The 21,887-nt window shown below is 44.0% G+C and overlaps 1 protein-coding gene across 2 annotated transcripts in view; it reads right to left on the bottom strand.

Moving 5' to 3' along the window:
• Window positions 1-21,887, bottom strand: part of TSHR (thyroid stimulating hormone receptor) — a 658,981-nt gene that overhangs the window by 308,793 nt on the left and 328,301 nt on the right. The window contains exon 1 of one of the 2 annotated variants that reach the window (XM_069208363.1): window positions 21,292-21,353. The exons of the other annotated variant lie outside the window; for it this stretch is intronic. Within the exon in view, the coding sequence (XP_069064464.1) occupies window positions 21,292-21,305 (14 nt within the window). The 5' untranslated portion in view covers window positions 21,306-21,353. Of the gene's footprint in view, window positions 1-21,291; window positions 21,354-21,887 lie in introns of those variants that run through there. 2 annotated transcript variants of the gene reach the window in all.

Consider the following 21,887-nt stretch of genomic DNA (forward strand, 5'->3'; position numbering starts at 1 on the left):
AAGACATCTATTTGAGAAATGCCCTGTAATTCACATGCTAGTATGGGCACCCTGGATTTCAAAGATGTGCAAATAACCACTGCTTCTCAATACCTTATCTTGTGCCCATTTTGGAAATACCAAGGTTTCCTAGATACCTATTTTTCACTCTTTATATTTCACCAAATGAATTGCTCTATACCTGGAATACAATAAAAACCCATTGCAAGATGCAGCTCCTTTATTGGCTCTGGGTACCTAGGTCTCTTGATGAACCTACAACTCCAATATATCCTTGCAACCAGAAGAGTCCAGCAGACGTAACAGTATATTACTTTTGAAAATCTGACATTGCAGGACAAAGTTACAGAGTAAAAAGTGGAGAAAAATGGCTTTTTTTCACCTAAATTTCAATATTTGTTTATTTCGGCTGTTATTTTCTGTAGGAAAACCTTGTAGGATCTACACAAATTACTCCTTGTTGAATTCAGAACTCTATCTACGTTTCAGAAATTTTTAGCTGTCTGGGATCCAGCATTCGTTTCACACCCCTTTCTGCCACTAACTGGAAGAAGGCTGAAAGCACAAAAATAGTAAAAATGGGGATTCAAGTCTCCCTGTTCCTGAAAGCTGGGAAGATGGTTATTTTAGCACCACAAACCCTTCATTGATGTCATTTTCAGGGAAAAAAACACAAGCCTTCTTCTGCAGCCCTTTTTTGACATTAAAAAAAAAACAAAATTGTTGCTGTATTTTGGTTAATTTCTTGGTCTCCTCCAGGGGACCCTACAAACTCTGGATACCTCTGGAATCCCTAGGATGTTGGAAAAAAGAACACAAATTTGGCATGGGTAGCTTATGTGCACCAAAGATTATGAGGACCTACGCGCAAACTGCCCCAAATAGCCAAAAAAAATGCCTGCCACCTGAGGCGGAAAAGGCCTAGCAGTGAAAGGGTTAAATAACGACTTTCAATAAAGAGACATTGTGACAAAAGATTTTTCTGATTAAATACAAACTGAGCATCAGGTATTTGGCTCACAGGAATGAGACTGGTGCATCTTTAGTAAATACTATTCTTTAACTGAAAAACAATGGGAGTTTTATTACATAATGTAGGTTGCTATGTGAAAATGTATTTTGGTTAGCTTTGCATAACACTACGCATCACTGAGGCGACTTCAGTGTGCTAAATGACATTCACTACCGACTGCTGTAGCTTGTCACTCAGTCTAAGCTCTTGATCATTTGAACATCTGCTGAAGTTAGAGAGACAAAGAAGGGACAGACAGGCTGACAGCACCTAAACGCTCATATGTTAATAGCATTGTACATGGAATGTCTGTAGCCATAGACTGCTCAGAGCCAGGGACTACAGGAATTCCTGTCTCTGTTGCAGGCCCAAGACCTTTAAGTTGAATAGATCGCTCCCAAATGCACACCTTTGATGGCTTAAAAGTATTTTTACTTGCATAGTTCTGCAAGAACCGGGCACCACAAGTACAAAAAAACATGAACAACAAATATAATTTATTTTGCACCCTAAAGACATTTACTGTGACGTCCATAGTTCAAATACATCTAATATTTCTTAAGAAGCATCTAAAAACATAATAGCGAAGAAACACTTGCTGTTGTGGATTAATCAGGATAGGTTTCTTACTGTGTTACATTTTGTAGCGATACAACCAAGGAACTGACATTAAACCGCTTGCTCGCTCGCAAGATACCTTCTGTTTGAAACATTTTGCGTGCTGCCATTTAACCTTCTCCCTTCCCTCCCTTCTAATATACTGTTTACCTTCCTAGCACTCTGAAGCGGTCAATTGATGGAGTATTGGTGGCAGGGCTTTAGGTGGGATGAATAAACTGGGGGGTCTCTCAGAGGGGTGTGGGCTATGTAATCAAGGGCGTGGCTTAAACACATACGCTAAAAATATGTGCTTACCATAACGTGACACTGGACTGGTAATTGGCTGTCTCTTTCCATTATTACATCCAGATACAATACAACACCTGACACTACACCTGAAACAAGCTAGTTTCTTTTGTCTTTCTCCTTCACACTCATGCTCATGGTGGCCATGGTGCTTTGACGTTTCAGAAAGAGCAATCAGCAGTATTTGAGCACTTTGTATGACTACCAGGTACGTCACATTGTTTTTGTCTCCCCTTCGTGCTCTGTGGCGGCCATGCTGCTTTCAAGTTTCATAGAGCGCAAACTTGTTTCCTATGTAGATCATAGATTTGTTTGCGGTGTAAAAGTAGATCCACAATTTTGCTGCTGTGATAGACAGTCATGTTTCTCATAAAATCTTGCTTTCTGATTAGGAACAATGCTATAAGATGTTCCGAGCCTGTTGCTGATACCAATCAATAACTTTTTTGGTTAATCACATCTTATATGACGTTTGGCATGATTAATTCATTAACCCTTAACTTGTGATTGTGACAAGTTCCTGTGATCAGAGTAAACATGTTCAACAGCTTTTATCTGTAGTGAGGCGTACGTTGGCATATCGAGTAATAAATAGCCGATCTGTGTGATCACAGGCCATTTTAGACAGTGTCTTTCCTCGATTCCTTGTATACTTACTTCATTCCCTAATAGCATGTTGTTGAGATGTGAGTTTTCGTGTCCTCAATTTCCGCATGCAAATGCTGAAAGCTGGCTTCACAAATTTTTACCATTCTGGATTGTCGGGGCTACGTTATCTTCTTAGAGTGAATTCCTTCTTTGAGGGCCAGAAATAACTGTTCTCCACAACTTCTTCCTGTTAAAAGGTTTTCATTGAAGGACTCTTCCATTTTAATCAGAAACATGTTTTGTGATGTTGCGAAGTGTCTTGTATAAAAATATGCAAGTGGCTCTTGTTAGGATTCTTGTTAACAAAGTTTGTCTCTGGGCTTTAATTGAAAATGAAGCCTTGTTTCTTTTGTGTTAGATTGTTTTCATTTTTGTTTGATGCGCTATTCAAGATTGCTATGGTTTCTTAAATATTGCATTAAAGGATAAAGGGAAGATTGTCATCTTTTTCCGAAGTAATTTAGGTGGTCATTTTGACATTGGTGGTAAAAACCGCCTACCGCCGCGGTGACAGCCGCATAAATACCACCAACGCAGCTACCATCCGTCCGCCATATCATGAGCACTGCCGGACTTCCGCCACAAGAAGGGTGGAAATCCGGCAGTGTTCATGGTGGCGGACGATGGTAAGGTGGCACTTCTACCATCAGCACTGCCACGCCAGTAGAACGCCACCAGCCGTATTATGACAAAAAATACGACCTGGCAGTGTTCTGTGGGCGCGGCGCTGCTGGCAGTAGCACTGCCCCTTCCCGTTCCCTGACGGAAGACCTCCTCAACAAAGGTAAGTCGTGCTTCGGGCGGGAGGGGTGTTGTGTGTGTGTGTCTGAGTCTGTGCATGAATGTGTGAGTGAGTGTGTGAATGCGTCTGTGTGTGTTGTGTTGTTTGCGTGGTTGTATGCGTTAATGTGTGTATGGGGGGTGGGGTTTGGATGGAGGGGGTGTCAGGTGTGTGTAGGGGGTGGGGGAGAAGCCTACCGGTGACAGGGAAGGAATTCTCTATCACCGGTAGGGGCCTACCACCATGGTTTTTGTGGTGTTGCTAATGCCATGAAATCCATGGTGGTAGGCAGGCTCATAATGCCGCCGGCCGTACTCGGTCGGCCGCTGGGCTGGAGATTGATATCTCTGGGATGTCAGCTGATACCACAATGGTGGTGTGAGTGTAGAAGTGGCGCCATTCTCATAATGTGGCGGTATGTTCCACCAGCCTGTTGGCGGTACTACCGCCACATTAACACTCACTGCTGGGGTCATAACGACCCCCTTATTGTTTTCCGATCCCACACATTTTTTTATATTCTCCTATTGAAAACGATGATCATGATTCACAAGCTAGTATCTCTACTGCTTACTACTATGATGGTATAGCACTGACACAAACGTTGTTTTCTCAGTCAAGTAGCAGCTTTCCCCACCTCACCCTTGTGTCCAGGGGTTTTAGGGATGTGATAGTGGGAGGTCAGGTGCAGATCTATCATACTGTACTAACACTCAGGGGAATGGAGTGATGGTGGATGTCTCAAACTACACTACTTTCCCTCTTCCATTTGAGTCTGACTGTAGTCATCTAACAGAGAACGTTGCCTGTGCTCTGTCCTTGATAGCTAGTGAGACATTCACTGTCATCACAGTGCCTGCAGTTTACTCTCTGATCAAGAACAATTAACAATTCCCTTGTATAGGAAGGGAGAAGCAATGCCATGGGGTGCATGACAGAACGTCTGGTAACACTGCAGGATTTGCGAAGGAGGAGAGAGCCTGAGTCAGAAGGTTGTGGTACGACATAGGTGTGTGATTGCCCCATTATTGACACACACATATAATACAACACTTTAGACAGACCCATGCACCAAGAACTGCACAAATATGCCTTGTAACCCAGGACATCAGAACGTATGTGATCTCATAGCATTTTATGCACAAATATGAATTTGCCACACTCCCACATAACCCACCATGTGCTGCATAATAAGCAGATCTTATCCATAAAATGTTTATAGCACAAATGGCTCCAAAGCTATTAAGATGGCAACACCTTGGGTGCATTGCCTCGCCTTTCACTTTGGAAAAGTTAACTTGCTGGTTTTCAATTGCTCATTTTTGTGTTTGTTCATTGATATCAGTTACAGTTTTGCTCAGATAGTGATAGCATGGCCATTTGACATGGTGCTATAGGGCTTTTGTCTGCAAGCAGGAAGCAAAACAGAAGAAAATGTAATTCAAACAGGGTGGAAAGAATAATTTGTACTGGAGCATGAAAACAGATTGTTTAGTTTTCATACAAAAGCATGTTTACATCACAGACACTGTTCTTGAACGAGCAGTTATTTTAAGAGGACACATTGATTTTAGAAGGATTGTAATCATGTTGCATTTTTTAAGCCCTGATCTCTTGAGTCCCTATTTGTTTCCTATAGAGAAACATGCACATAAATATTAAATATACTTTCCTGTGCTGCAGGGCAGGTTCTTCATGGGAAAGGGGTGCTTTCAAAGGTCATGTAATGTGACCGTAAAGAGGATCCAAAAATGAAGGCACTTTTTGGAGTGATACTGGGATGAGCGGTATAAATGAGCAGGACTTTTTAGGGTGACCTCAAAATAATAATATAAATAATGAATAATGGAAATATTTTCATTTTTTTGCTTCAGATAGAGGAAAAGGGTAAATGAAAGTGCTTTAGTTATATGCAGGGCCACTAGAATTATGTGGCAGAGAGGACCAAATTATGCTGCAGGGTTGACCAATCTATGTGGCAAGAAAAGTCCAGTTATGCATTTACAATGCAAATAGCTCTAACTCAAGCAAATGCGAGACCTATTGCATTGCAAATGCTTGTTAAAAATGCAATAACATGTTCTGCTTAAAACAAAACAGTGTTATATGTATATTGCTTCTTTTGGCCAGAGAGTGGCACCCCCCATGTGATCACTTGAGGCCCCCTCAGGGGGCCTACCCCCCAGTTTGAAGACCCCTGTATTGGAGGAACAGGTAAAAGTACGTCTTGCAGACCAGTCACTCTGCTAAGCCCACCATAGGCCTCTCGCAGTAGCCCTTGCAGTCTTACCTAGTGCCTTAACACTATTTTGCCATGTTGGGGGCAAAAATCTGTTTATTTGTGAATAGCACGATCATCAGTAAAAATCTTGCTTCTAAGCACCTAGAAGGCCCAAACAGAAGAGAAACACACAGAAATCGTAAAGCAAACAAAAGTTGGTAAAATAACAACAAATACAACACTGGGGTCAGCATCTGTTTGGAATAGTGAAAGACTGTAGAAGGAAGATTCTTATTCCAGCACCCCTAGACAACTGTATTGCAGCATCTGTATACTGAACCTGTCCGATGTAAACATTATAATAAATAGAACTTGCTAAATAGATTTTGCTGGCAGGTTACACTCAAAGAGCCAAACCTGGAAGTTGGATTTAATCTAAGCACTTTATTTTTCCCTTCTCCAAACTATCTATCTATCTATCTATCTATCTATCTATCTATCTATCTATCTATCTATCTATCTATCTATATACATGTATATATATATATATATATATATATATATATATATATACATATCTATATATATGAATATATATATATATATATATATATATATATATATATATATATATATATATATATATATACATACAACGTCGCCCCTAAGTAGCTGCTATAGATTGGGCCTAGTATCTATATAAAAAGCATTTTTTTAGTTGCCTATATCTTTGGCGCCGCTTGGCAGTCATGTAGCTGCTGTCCCAAAACATGTTTTCTCCATTCATTTTTCCATAGGGATTTTGAACAGGGATAGCGCCAAAACTACTGGATGGAATTACACCAAATTTGGCAGAAAGGTAGGTCCTGATTCAGAAGGAAATCCTTTTTTGTTTTGGTGTTCAGTAGTTTTTGGCAAATTAAGGGGGAAAAATGTATATACAGGGAAGCAAAGGATTTGCGACCCCTCCCTATCTCATGCAGAGATCTGACTGGCTGTCAATACTTTATCCTGGAAGTGATGGCTGCCATCTTGGGACTCGGTAGCCAAGTTCCAGATTTTTTTTTAAACAGGGGCCAGGGCACATACATCCTGACCCCTTAGCTCTGGTGGTGGGGTCCCAGAGCCCCCCCTCATTCCCAGGGCAAAAAAGGATTTGATAAAAGTTTTCACCAAGATTTGCGGTGGGTTGGCGGTTCTGGCAAAATGTTTTTAAAAAACAAAGCATGGGCTCCAGCGCTTCGTGTTTTTTAAGCCCCGAGGTGGGGCAAGTCCCTGGGGCATTCTTTTTTTTTTGCGTGGGGGGGGTGGCGCCTGGCCCCTAAGCAGCCCCGTGGACCTCCACTTCCCCGGGGCTATATTATTTATTGGGGTGTGGGAGGCCCGTCATCCTCCCTTACAGGCCTGGGGACCACCACCTCCCCAGAGCTTTATGAATTAAAAAGTGGAGGGGGTGCCCGCTCCCCTGCCGCATGGACCGCCCCCTCCCTGGAGTACTGTTAATATTGAGTGTGTGCACGCCACCTCCACGGTGCTATAGTTGTTGAAGGGGGACCGTGCGGACCCTCTCTAGGAGCCACTGATGGCCCTTGGGAACACCACGCCCAGGGCCAGCTCCTGCTATGTCCCATGGTGCCCACCCCCAGGACATAGCTGTTTGCTGTGGCTTGGCCACAGCTCTGAAGTTGCCGCCAAAGTCATAGCACACACTCCAGTTTCTAACAGCAGGACCTGTCAACAGGTCACGCTGTCAGAAAGTGGAGCTTTCATCTCTGTTCCCTGCATGTAGGTATGTGTGCAGTGAACAGAGATGAAAGGTTTGCTTCAGCAACCACAGAGCTGCTGTTAAAGCAGCTCCTTGGTTGCTGAAGCAAAGGCGCCGTGGTGGAGGCTCTGAGGCTTACCCTGCAGTGGCAGATAGCCCGTAAAGGGCATTTTGTTAAATAAAATACAAAAAAACATGTAGGGACCACGGGTGAACTATAACTGGTAAATTTCTATGGTTTTGTGCATTTAAAATGTAAGCCTAACTATAAAGTCCCTCTGACCTTTGTTTTTTTTAAGTGAATGTGTGTATATATATATCTATATATATATATATTTATTATATATATATATATATATATATATATATATATATATATATATACAGAGAGAGAGAGAGAGAGAGAGACAGAGACAGAGAGAAAGATAGATAAATTTTTTTTGTTCCATAAACTTGCTTTACTTTTCCCTATACTCTAAAATAGGAAGACTCCAAAGCTGAAGTGGAGATCTCCATGTGGTAAAGTATTGGGAAATTGATAACTATTTAAAAAAATTGCTCTAAATTAGTAAAATATTTTTACTTCAGGCATTAATGTAGCTTAATTTTAGATATTTATTTGAAATCCAGAATAAAAGAAAAAAATGGCAAAACATTATTAACTTTAGTTTGATTTGCATTTTGAAATAATTTAAATATTAAATTACATTTCATTTTTTCGAATAAAAAATATAAATTCCCACCTAAAGTAAAAAAAGGTATTTATCTTATTATGCATTAATAATTATAAACATCTATGTATAAAATTATTTAACAGTAATGCAACTGTATGTAATAAAAATTATTATGATGCTAATTTTGAGGTTATTAAAGTATTTTATAATTAAATAAATAAACATTTAATGTGTATTTATATAAGTAAACTTGACTTGACTTATCCCGGTGCTGCAGAATATGTATTATTTTTCACTTTTCTTTACATTAACTGATTAGTATTTATAATTGTAACTATTTAAATAATTTAGTATTATTTCCCATGGGATTTTATTTGAATTTCCTACCTCAATTATTTTCTTTGGGAGGGTGTTGAGGTATCAGTGGTTGGCCATATGTGGTACTAGACTTAGTACTGTTTACTTTTTGGCAGTTATAACTTACTTTTAGAAATTGGGTTTCTGGTTGGCACGCACCCTGTCCAAGCAGAAATCACAGTCCTAGTCAAGGTATGTCAGATACACACCATCAATTAATCTGTGCTCAAGTATTTGTGCAACATTTCAAACAGAAACACAGTAAAAACACCACAAAAAGACTCCACACCAACAAATAAAACAAGACCAAAATGACAAACATCCAATAAGCAGAAGTTGAGATAAAAATGTTTAAAGAATAAATTAAACTGTATTGCTTAGTAGCATAAAGAGCCAGCTTGGGCCATCTGGTTGCGCTTGAATCTGAAATATCAAGCCGACCGTGAAAGAGTGCGGGTCAAGTACACCGCATATTCTGTTTCAAAGGTACTGTCTCCTGCCACCAACTCGTCACCAAATTATGTTGTGTTTTAACAATCACTAGTAGAGGCAGCAGGTGTAGTTCAAATAAAGATTACGCTTATTCTTGTTGTAATCAGCACCGGCATCTCCTCGCAGCCGCTCCAGGCACAGACAGCAATCAAGAGTAAGAACAGAAATGCTCTGAGAATCAGCAGTGCACATAGAATACAAGAATCTAGAACCTAAACAAATGGTCTAAATTCCAATCACCATAACAAGTATCTTGGTTTGGAGAAGCGTCGAAGGCAAGAACAAGATGTGAGGAGAAAAGGACACAATTCATTGGCATCAATTTCTTAGATGTAGGTGATACATCGACTCTGTGCTGCGCAAAGCCAGGGATGACTCAGGAGTGGAGCCGATGTGTCAAGCAGTTGGCAGTTCAATGATCCCGATCCTTGCAGCAGCGGGGCAGTGCTGGCGTAAACGTCAATGTGAAGTCTTCGAATCTCGCAGCAACGGCGATGCATCAGCATTGATGGAGATGCACAGGTTCCGATCAGAGCAACAGCATGGATGCTCAGGGTCTGGCAGTTGCAGCACTTACTACCCATTTCCAGGGGCCCAGGACTGGAATGGCACCACTTAGCAGGGCAAGACTTTCAGCAAGCAAAGTCAAGGTGCTGTTGATGATGAGTGGGAAGTCATTTGTGTCCCTGAAACTTCAGTAGAACAGGAGGCAAGCCAGCAAGCCCTCGGAGTCACTCTGGGTGCAAGTGAGATGGATCTAGTCTTTCCTCAGCAGGGCAGAGGGCAGCAGGGCAGCACTGCAGAAAAGCAGTTCTTCCAGAGCAGCAGTCCAGAATGGCAGTCCTTGTAGCAGCAGAGCAGTTCTTCTTCCTGGCAGAGTTCTTCATAGGTCCAAGCTAACCACATCAACGAGACAGGCCTGATCGCAGACATCAGAGCCCACTTGGGCTGTGGGGAAACAGAGGCCCTTATCCTTCTGGACCAGTCTGTAGCATTTGATACTGCCACCCACCACATCGTGATCAACAGACTCCACCACATTGGGATTCAAGGAACTGCCCTTGAATGGATCACCTTTCACCTCAATGGCAGAACCCAAAGGATCCGTCTCCTTCCGTTCACCTCAGAGCCCAAGAAGATCATCTGTGGAGTCCCCCAAGGATCGTCCCTCGGCCTGACCCTCTTCAACACTTACATGACCCCCTGCCCTTCACTGTCAGATCACACAACTCAACATCATCTCCTAGGCCGATGGCACACAGCTCATCCTCTCACTGTCAAAATATTCCTCCACCACAAAAGTTAACTCCTGCGGATGCATGATGAACATAGCAGACTGGATGAAAGACACCTCAAACTCAACACCAAAAAATGGAAGTCCTCATCTTTGGGAACAACACCTGCCATGGACTGGCACATGGTGGCCCGCAGAGCTTGGCATTCCCCCCTCCCCCAACAGACTACGCCTGCAACCTCTGCATCATCCTGGATAGCAAGCTATCCATGAAGAAACAAATTGACACAGTTTCATCCGCCTGCTTCCACACCCTTCAAATGCTTCGTAAGATCTTCAGGTGGCTCCCAGCGAACACCAGAAGAACCATCATGCAGGCCCTTATCACTAGCAGACTGGACTACGGAGACACGCACTACGTAGGAATCACTGCACCCCTCCTGAAGAGACACCAGACAATACAGAACTCAGCAGCAAGACTCATGCTCTACCTCCCCAGGAAGACCCACATCACACCCCATCTCAAGAAACTACAGTGGCTCCCGATTCAGAAGAGATGGCATTTTAAGATGCTGACCCATGTGGACGAGGCCCTACATAATGAAGGACCAGCATACATCAACAAATGCCTGACCTTCCACCAATGAACCAGACACCTCCTATCAGCTTCCCTCTCCCTCGCAGACACCACATGGATCCGTCAAGCCAACAGCAGAGGACGCTTCTTCTCCCACCTGGCAGCCAAGGATTGCAACAACCACCCCCTGCACCTCATGACTGCACTGTCACTCTAGCGATTCAGAAGAGAACTAAAGATCCGGATGTCTGAATGATCATACCTCCATTTAGCAGCATACAGCTCCAGTGCCTTGAGACCCTCACGGCTGATTTGGCACGCTCTATAAATGTTTGATTGATTGAATGACAAGTCCAATAGTATACAGATTTGGTATTGTCAGCGGTCCTGTACTTATGCCCAGTTGTGCCATGGAAGTGGGGCTGACTTCAAAGAGGTGCAGACTCATTACAGGTGGTTAAGCAGTCCTTTGAGTGGGAGCAGGATGCTGCCTATTCAGGTGTGTGAGACCGTCCCTCCCATTCTTCCCATGATGACCATCAACATGTAGATGGCCACTCAGTCACACCTACTCTTCCTTTGCGTGAGGCTATCTAGAGGGAATGCAGGAAACCAGGTGTCACCCCAGCCAAGACGTGTATTGGAGACAGGCTGCATGCACACAGAGCTAAGAGCAGGAAAATGCAAACTTTCTAAAAGTGACATTTTCAAATTTGTATTACTAAATCTGACTTTGCCACTGAAGAGGATTTGTTATTAAACTTCCATGGGTACTAAACATGACAAGTCCACTCCTTCTCAAGCAAGAATTACGGCTTATTAAAGGTTACTAGAAATCCCAAATGTTATTCTATGAGATGGGTACGCCTCACAGTAGTGAAAAGCAAATTTGAGAGTTTTTCACTACCAGGGCATGTAAAACTTAAAAGTACGTGTCCTGCCTTTTAATTCCATGGCACCCTGCCCTATGGACTACCTAGGACCTACCTCTGGGGGGGACTTATATGTAATAAAAAGATAGTTTAAGTCATGACAAGGAGTTTTACATGCCAAATCGACATGGCAGTGTAATACTGCCTGCAGGCTGTAATGGCAGGCCTGGGACATGTTTTAAAGGGCTACTTAAGTTGGTGGCTCAAGCAGTGCTGAAGGCCCACAAGCAGCATTTAATTTACAGGCCCTGGGCACATGTAGTGCACTTTACCATGGACATATAAGTAAATGAAATATGTCAATTGGGTATATACCAATCAAACCTTGTTTTAGAGAGAGAGTGCATGCACTTTAGCACTGGCCAGCATTGGTAAAGTGCTCAGAGTCCTAAGGCCAACAAAAACAAATTCAGCAAAAATTGGAGGGAAAAGGCAAAATGTTAGGAGGTGACCCTGTAGAGAGGGTCATTTCCAACCCAACCACCCTCCAGCCTAAAGCCAAGGTAGACTAATCAATACCTTGATGGACTTCACTGCTTGGGAGAGAACGTGGATAATGGTCCATTACTGCAGGGGCACTTGTCAGTTCTACACCGCTCCGAAGCCAGTTGGGTCCCTCTGTCTTTACTTTCTAGGGCCACTGAACAGAGCTATGGGGAACCCTTCTTCTTACCTGTAGACCCCATCTCTGAAGCTACTAACCCTAATCTGCTCACAGATGCATCCCAGTAGGCAGACAGTACCGCCATGGCCAACAAAGTGACGTGGCCCGTTCCACCCCCTGGATTAGACTTTGGTTCCCAACCCAAGGAAAATTCTGTCCACAAGGACAGAAACTAACAGATACATTTGCAGTTATCAGCGTCAAGTTCCAAGCCCCAGGCCATCCAGGGCTCTCTGACCTCTGAAGTTTCTCAGAGTGGGGGGCAGTAGCCCCAGGTGACTTGCACCCGTTTTCCATCAATTCAGGGGTAGTATTCTGAAACTGGTACTTCAACCCAGGGTCTGTACCCTTAGGCTGAACAGGTGCCTGGCAAGCCAGGACTTTCAGGGGGAGTACCACTACCCTCCTCAAGGGAGACACACTATGTGTGTGCCATGCAAGAGTCTGAATTGTGCAGTTCCTCAGGCCCTTGTCCATGTGACAGTGCATGGAGCCCCCGCCCAGAAGTGGCCTCACCAGGGTCAGTCGCGGGGTGCTCTGTTCTCATGCCTGGAAACCCCTAACCCATTGGTCATCCCACTGTGGACTGTTTCCCCCTCCTGCCCCTCCATTTGGTCCTCTGTACCCTCCGCTGTGGAGTGGTACCCCCAGAAACCACAACTGGTAGGGTGCTTGTGGCAGGCACCCCACACTGTGGAGCTCCCACCAGTGAATGGTCTCTTGGTACAGACCAGGTCTCCCTGCTTGTTACCCCTCTGGGAACAATTCAAGCTCTGGGGCTGGAAATAGGGCAAGAGTCTGACTTGTGCAGTTCCTCAGGCCCTTGTCCATGTGACAGTGCATGGAGCCCCCGCCCAGAAGTGGCCTCACCAGGGTCAGTCGCGGGGTGCTCTGTTCTCATGACTGGAAACCCCTAACCCATTGGTCATCCCACTGTGGACTGTTTCCCCCTCCTGCCCCTCCATTTGGTCCTCTGTACCCTCCGCTGTGGAGTGGTACCCCCAGAAACCACAACTGGTAGGGTGCTTGTGGCAGGCACCCCACACTGTGGAGCTCCCACCAGTGAATGGTCTCTTGGTGCAGACCAGGTCTCCCTGCTTGTTACCCCTCTGGGAACAATTCAAGCTCTGGGGCTGGAAATAGGGCACCCTGGGCCTCTGCCCACACCATCTCTCCTCCTACTCTTAAAAGGGACAGGGACCCTGTTACACCCCTACCATATGGGGTCCTGTCTGGGCACTGCGTACCTCCCTTTCACTCTGTTGAAGGGAACCTGAACCATCCTCCTTAGGATCATTCCCAATGCCTTCTCAGGCACTCTGGTACTCACCCAGAGGTCTGTCTTCTTTGCAAGATCCCTGAGGTAAATAAACGTGCAATCAACCAGGTGTTGGCATAGCTCTGGAAAACAGTGACTGAATATGTGCTCTCTGGCAATCAGATTGTACTAAATAATATTGATACCAAAATAACAAAAATCTAATAACATGAACCAGAGATATAAATTTCAAAAGTTTTAAGTACAAATATTACCAAGAAGCAAAAAGTGCCAATGATAGTCAATGGTAGAACATGGCCTGGGTGCAATTTGATGCTGACCACAATGGAGTGTGAACTGGATACACCAACCAGGTTAGTCCTGGGCAAATGATTTTTACCTCTGGCTTTAATGCTTTACGTCCCAATCCACCAAAAGAGTGCAGTTCTAAAGCTCCCAAGATCTCAGGGGAGACACTTAAAGACTCAAAGGGTGGGCAGCATAGACCCACAGATGGGTCCAGTTCAGATACAGTTGCCACTGGTCAGCTGGGCAGTTGCAGGAAAAGGCCTCTGGCAGCTTACTGTGTCACAGTAGATTTAATATGAGGCCAGCCATATAACCTTAGGAGTCCACTTCTCTGCCCTGGGTACAAGAGAGAGAGAGAGAGAGAGAGAGAGAGAGAGAGAGAGAGAGAGAGAGAGAGAGAGAGAGAAAGAGAGATAAATCCAGCCCTACAGGGCCCTTCCCAGGTTGCAGGCAGCAGGTTCAGTGCTCTTCTGATCTTCCTTATGTCTATGAGCAGTCTGCAGTGGGTGCCTGGAGATGTCAAATGTATGCCTGGAACACGTTAGTGGGTGAGAATGAAACCTGGGGATGCTCTAACCCATGGGCTAATGGTTCCCAGACTAACACTTCCACTTTGGGCATTTTTCAGATGATCAAAGTCTTTGGTCACATTAAACTTGTGTTTTGGGGGTTGGGTGTGTGTGTGAGAGAAGTGCACTATCCTAGTACTTTCCCACAACTAATATTAAAATCCAGTTTTATGAATGCCCTGCACCCTCAACAAACTGAGAGACAGATGTCTGGTAGGACAAAGCTGAGTTTACAGTAACCAGACTTTGGATATAAACAAACTGTTTTGGCATTCGCTTTCCTACCTTTGAAGTATGACCCAAATATTATATGTAAATCCAGCTGACCTGCCAAACAGGCTGTGACACTTTAATGTCAAAAAGAGGCCCACAGTGATTGGGGCCAGATTGGCTAGGGGCTAGACAAAATAAGAGCCAAGCCCAAGTGTCAGCTAGCATTTGCTTGTGACACAGGAGACCTCTTGAAAATGCGCCCCAAGTGTCATATGAAAAACACCAGCAGATCTTGACACTCCACGATCTAACACTGTAATGTAAACAAGTAATCAACTCTTGTGGAGACCAGTTTGGCTCGCAGGAGTTTAGAAGAATATAGGCATGGGTGTTAGTTGCATCTGCTTGTGACAGGATACAATCCTTTGTAGTTAATCAGGTCCTTGGACCAAGCCCACAGGCCATCCTGTCAAGGGCCCAAAAATACTTCCATACCATGAAGTCCTTTGATCCCTGTCCTGGGAGCAAGTTTACATATCCTTCATGCCTACTGAAATGTTAGCCACTGGTGGGCTGAAGAGGGAGAGCAAATGCAGATTCTGCTTTCAGTGACTTCTGGCAGGGCAAAGGTAGCTTTTTAAAAGTTATCTTTTCAAAATAGTTATTACAAAACTGTTAGACCTGTCAGCTCTTGGCATGAGTTTTCCTGTCTTTTTGGCTTCTGTCCTCCTGTTATGATCCTGTTCTGAACTTCGTTTATGCTGGCTTTAGGACTCTGGGTACTTTACCACTGCTGACCAGTGCTAAAGGGCAAGTGTTGTCTTTCAAAACTGGGTTGGTAATTGTTTTTAACCATGATTGGCACATTTTATTTACTAGTAGGTCCCTAGTAAAGTGCATGAGAGGTGTCCAGGGCCTGTAAATCAAATGTTACTAGGGAGCCTGCAGCACTGATTGTGCCACCCACATGAGTGACGGTGTTCAACATGTCTCAGACTTGCTCCTGCATTGTCTGTATTTGCAGTTTTAAAGTGCCATTTCAACCTGGCAAGTGCACACACTTGTCAGGCCCAAACCTTCCCTTTTACTACATGGAAGCCAACCCTTAGGTAGTCCAAAGCAGACCCAGGGGCAGGGTGCAGTGTATTTAAAAGGTCGGACATGTACTAGTGTGTTTTACAAGTCCTGGTAGTGAAATGCAGCCACATTTGTTTTTTCACTATTGCGAGGCCTATCTCTTCCATAGGTTAACATGTGGATTGCCTAGAAATATCTTTGAAGTGTAATTCCCCATCGGAGCAGATAGAGATATGGAGTTTTTGGTCTCTGAACTCACAATTAAAAAATACATCTTTTGGTGAAGTTGGTTTTTAAACTGTAAGTTTGAAAATGCCACTTATAGAAAGTAGGCATTTTCTTGCTTCACCATTCTGTTCCTCTGCCTGGCTGTGGAATATACTTCTGGGTCAGACTGACAGTTGGGCTGGTTGTGAATTCACTCTAGACAGTCACATAAAGGGAGCTGTGGTGTGTCCTGCATACCCTGATGGGTCTTCCTGGGCTGAAGTGGAGGGAGGAGCTGACACTTGCACTTGAATAGGGCTGTGCCTTTCCTTACACAAAGCAGTCTCCAACACCCTGGAGTGTGTCTGGGGCCAGGACAGGGAGAGGCAGGGTCTCCTACACTACAAAGACTTTCCTTTGAAGTTTGCCTTCTTCAAAGGCAGAAATGAGTATAAGTATTGGACTGCTGACCCCACAACTTCAGAACACTTCTGGACTGAGGATTCTGCCAGGGAGAAGAGCTGGATGCTTGAGGAGGGCCTGTTACTCTGCCTGTTGCTTTACTGGGCTGGCCTGCCGCTGCTACTTTTGCCCTGGGGGTAAAACGACTGGACTTTGCCTTCTACATCCTGCTTTCCAAGGTTCTCCAAGGGCTTAAACTGAGCTTGCCTACTGTTGCAAACTCTCAGAGACATCAAAGACTTCATCTGCCATTGCCTGGGCTCTTCTGCTGAGTCCTGACTTGCCAAGTGGTGCCAAATCTAGTCCCCGGACCCTTGGAAGTGGAAACTGGTGACCCAAAGAAAAACTCCACGCACCGCGGGCGTTGCAGCAGAAAAATCGACACAGCGCCTGCACCGTAGCTGAAAAATAAACACAGCACCAACAAAATCGATGCATCACCTGCTTCAGCACAAATCCATTGCTGTCCTGCGTCTGGATTTTCCACGCCACATCCTTGGGCGTCAAAGCTTCAACATCAGCCTAAGAACTGAGCCTATGTGGCTGAAAATCGATGCTTCGTCTTCCTGTGGGGAAAGAATCGACGCATCGCCTACCTGGCAGGGAAAGAGTTGACACTCGGCCTCACTTGTAAGGAATTGATGCATCGCTTGCTTTTCTGACGCATCACCCCTCCTGCGGCTTTATATTTTACTCATACCTGGTACTTTGTGCTAAAAACAACGCATCCATTGATTCCAAGGGGTTCATACTCTTTTAACTTTAAAAATGTATATCTTTTTTTGTGTATTTTGGATTTTTGCCAGTTTGGTCTTGTTTTATTCTGATAAATATTGGCTATTTTTCTAAAGTGGTGTGGTGTCCATTTGTAGAGTTTTCACTGTGTTACTATGTGTGGGTACAAATACTTTACACATTGCCTTTGAAATAAGCCTGACCGCTTGTGCCAAGCTACCAAGGGGATGAGCAGGGGTTATCTTAGGTGTGTGACTCCCTTACCCTGACTAGTGTCAGGGTCCCTACTTGGACAGGGTGAAAGCTGACTGCCAACTAGAGACATCATTTCTAACAATAACTGACTACACCAGTGAATTGTGCTTGCAGTAAATATTTCCAAAAGTCCACAAATTAAATTTGTGGGTATTTCCTAGGTGAAGATATTATTTATTTATTGTAACATTGTATCCCAATGCCAACCCTCCCAAGTGAAAATAGCTGTTAGGGCTTTTTCATTGTAAGGACATGTTTACCATTAAACATTTATATGTCCTACTTTCAAATACCTTACACCCTGCCTTATGGGCAATATGGTCTACTTAGGGGTTCCCTATAAATATTTACAAAAAAAGGCTAAGCCTGTCAAAAGGGGTTATTTTGGCATGTCAAATTTGCAGTTAAAACCTGCACAGCTGGGCTACTTGTTGCAGGCCTGCAGACATGTTTCCATTGTCACTGGAGTGGATGGCACTAGGGATCCCGCAGTTCATTCATGGCATTTAACTTACAAGCCCTGGGTACACCTTGGTACCATACAGTAGTTTCTTATAGGTAAGGTAAATATGCCAATCAGGTGCATACCAACTTGATAAAGTCGAAAGAAGGACTACAAGCATTCTACCAATGGTTAGCAGGGGTAATGTACACAGAGTTGTATAGCCAGAAAAAATATAGATCAGCAAAAGGCAAAAAAACTGGGGTGACCCTTCAGAAAGGTCACATTTCGAACAGAGGCAGTCCCATATTATGAAACCAGATCAGGGGAGTAAGTATCTGAGGCAAATGACAAAAGCTTGTGGTGCCTTGTGCCTCCTTAATAATGAGGCCACACAACACCTCTACCCTTTTCAGTATCATGAATGGTGCACTGCTCAGAAGTGGGTTGAAGTACTGCAATATAGCACAAAATGTTTTAGGGCTGGGTCGGCCACTGAAGCAGAAGTAGCTGTCACAACTCAGGAAAGTTAGATGAAGAAGGGTCACTAGTGATTGAAGTGCTATAGTGCTATATTACAACACTTCAAGACACATTAAGAAACAGATATGGTGAAAGGGGCTCACAACCTGAAATTGTACACAGTGACACCCCTCTCTAATGGAACAGTAGCAAACGCAGCAAGACTAGAGTGCCTGGTGCTATAATAAAGGTCCTTCTATGCTGGGATGATGGTTGGTGATACCTAGATTTTGTATACAGCTTATTACAATTTTCAGTGTTCATAAAGGATACCAGACATCATTCCAAGAGTTGGAACTAATAAAAGCATTGTCCTTTTCGGTTCCAAAGCCTGTGAATTGCAAGGACAAGAGAATGTGATTCACAAAACACCAGACTATAATTCAAAAAATCTCCTTGAGGGTATTCCAGTCAAGCAGGACGAATTTTCTCCTTGTCCTTTTTCCTATGGCTTTTTGTGAAAGCACCGAGGGGCCATAAGACATCCTTGCTTAGAGGAGAGGACCATTAACTTTTTACAGCACACCGGGGCCATATGCCAGTCTTGCACAGTAAGGACCTGTTCTTCAACAGCACCCAATTGCCACATGTCAGTCTTCCCTAGAGCCACTCTCCTTTTACACATGACCCAGGGGCCATATGCCAATCTTGCTTAGTGGCCCATTACTTTTTTACAGAACCCAGGGACCACAAGCCAGACTTGCACAGTAGAGCCATGCTCTTCAACACCACCCAGGGTCCATGTGTCAATCTTACCTAGGGCCTCCCTACTTTAAGGCCACACCCAGGGGGCATAGGACCATTTTGCCCCGGAGACCTCTATTCTTTGACAGCAACCAGGAGTCTTACGTCAGTCTTGCCTATGATGATCTTTGCATCAAATCCGAAACCGCTGTAAATACATGCAGACAAAGGCAGAATGTGTGCCTTCATCCCTCAATGGGACATGACTTTGAATGGACTAGTTAATGCCAGAAGGAAAGGTTGATGTTAACACTTCTCTGAAAACATATAGAGAAACCTTTCCAGCCTGGCATCGGCTTAAAGGACGGCGGGCTATGAAAGCAAGAAAATGTCTTAGAGGGGAACAAGAACCAGGGGAAAGTTATGTGTGCGAGCCAAACGTAAAACTCTGGATTTATAAGGTAAACACTAGAAATCCTAGCCCTTCAAGCTAGAGCGCAGAGACATTGCTCCTGCGTGGCCCGGGGCGAGAGCATAATGGTCCTCTTCTTCTCCCGACAGCTGCTTCTCTGTCATTGTTTTGAGCGGGTGATAAATACATTACTTTCTTTGTTATGATTCGACCTGAAGGTTGGTTAAAGTTTCAGGGCAGTGCTGTGAGGCCCTCATTGCTAGTGCACTTGTAACACTCATGTGCGGATAATGGAAGATACTGGCCCCTTCACAATTGCAGTCTCCGCGGGAAATTCTGAATCCAGTGAATTTCCCCCAGCCTTTTGAAAGCTGAAAAGACAGGAAGTCTCAGGGACTCAAGGAATTACCTGAAAATCTGTTCTTGTATACTCCATTCCCCCAGTAATTCCGCCTTTCTGAGGTTATAATCGCAGTACACGGTGGCGTCGTGGAGGAGGTGACCCCTTGGATAAAGACTGGTGATTCTTAATAAGGTCCTTAGGTTTTATTTTCGATAAGTAGTACAGGCTTTTTGATGTGGGGTTAAGGGCACCTCAACAGGGAGCTGTTTATAGGTTAGGTCGCACTTTCATGGTGGAAAGTGGGTTTGAATTCTAAATTCTAAGTACAAAGCTCTCAAGTTGCCCTATGGCAGCCTGGATTTACTATGTGCAGTCTGGTACTTTTAACAATAGCCTTAAGACTACAAGTCCCAGAATGCAAAGAACACATTGAAACTGGATAAGCAACTCCTGCCTGGGGGCGTCTTCGGATCACACTAAGCAGACAGCGTTTGTTTGTTGCAGAGCTCTTGGGTCAACCCATGCCATGACGATTACTTCTCCAATTTTTATTCGGGTACTTTGAAGATTTTTTTCCAATTATAAATGAAAGACTGCATGTACCAGAATGCAAAGTAAAAAACATGGATAGGACAGGCCTCTTAAGTCTGGCATGGGCCAACTTGAGAGCTATGTTGCTGTCAGTTACTTCTCTGTTGTGAACCATTTAAAAATCTTTCCTTTCTGTTTCATGGTAATGTACACACCTTTCACTTCCTGTGTGCAGTGCTAAAGTCAATTTAGGTACGCATTTAAACTCATTTACTATACATATTTTCGCTCTTTTTAAAGTTTTTATTGTATGACGAGCAAAGGGTTTCATGAAACAGCTGTAGTTCCTCAGATTCTAGCTGCGAGTTCACAGCTTGGTAAGGTGGCTACGAGGAGCAGGTGGAGGGTTAAAAACAGATGCAGGATAACCTTTCATGTTTTAGAACTAAACTCATGCCCCTTCTGCCCTGTTAGAAGATTTTTCTCTTTTTATTTATTGATCACCTTCCGGGAGGCTTAGAAACGTGCAAAGTCAAGGTATCTTTGCTGGAATTGGAAAGAACCTGGAACATTTTAGAAATCCTCTGTTATGCAGCTCTTTTCTTTTTTTAAATGGGTGGAAACCTGTAAAAAGAGAAGAGGACAAAAAAACATAACATCCTCTTTTATTTTATGTGTTTATAGGGTAAAGGATGGAATGTGACTGGAGCCCTCCATGTAAGTGTGCAGCAATTCCTTTTCAGTAAGCCCATCCTCATTTTCAGATCTTTGTTTGGCAAATGTAAATATATTTCTCTTCTTTTTTATTCGCAAAAATACATTTCATATAGTGTTTTAAGGCATCATTTTAGGTCTTGCCAACAAAAAGGCGTTGTTGTCTATCGGAAATCTTATGTTACTAGTACAGAACAACATACGTATGTACACAACAGTTGCTGCTCGCTGCACGGTGAATGGGTGGGCACGCGGGAGGGGGAATAAACATTAAATTAAGAAAAAAAAAACGTACCTGCCTCTCTTCATCAATGTGCCGCTGCTCCTTCTTCCTGACAGGAGACACAGGCTCCCAGCCTGCCTGCGGCCAATCCTGACGCTGCTCAGAGCAGCATTAGGATTGGCAGACTGAGAGCCTGTGCCAGCTCTCTGCAGCCCAGCAACACAGTGCCGGGCTAGAGACAGCACAGTGCGTATGTGTGTTTAGCCGGCCCGAGATGGCCGGCCAAACATACATGCAAGGAAACATCAAAAAGACACTCTTGTTACCACATTTTCCACATGCATTAAACCCACGTTACCTACAGTAACCGGCAGGATGCTTTCTGAGCCCTGAGAGAGCCATGACAAGATATGAATTGTATTGCAGTGAGGTATTAACAACCATGTGAAGCTACCGCACATGAGAAATCTGCAAGCAATATTAGCACAAATTGCACACTTTGCATGGCGGATTTCAAATTGTGAGAGCAGAGTGAAGAACAAAGACAATGTCACTGCAGCCACTATCTAAAGTGAGCTGGACCAATGAGATGCCTGCTGCATATCTTTATCTGGACCAGGCTCATGGAAACCCTTTCAACACCCACCCTCACCTCATCTCTGCCTCTT

This window comes from Pleurodeles waltl, chromosome 9 (assembly GCF_031143425.1).
Source record: "Pleurodeles waltl isolate 20211129_DDA chromosome 9, aPleWal1.hap1.20221129, whole genome shotgun sequence".
In the NCBI taxonomy this organism is placed as follows: domain Eukaryota; kingdom Metazoa; phylum Chordata; class Amphibia; order Caudata; family Salamandridae; genus Pleurodeles; species Pleurodeles waltl.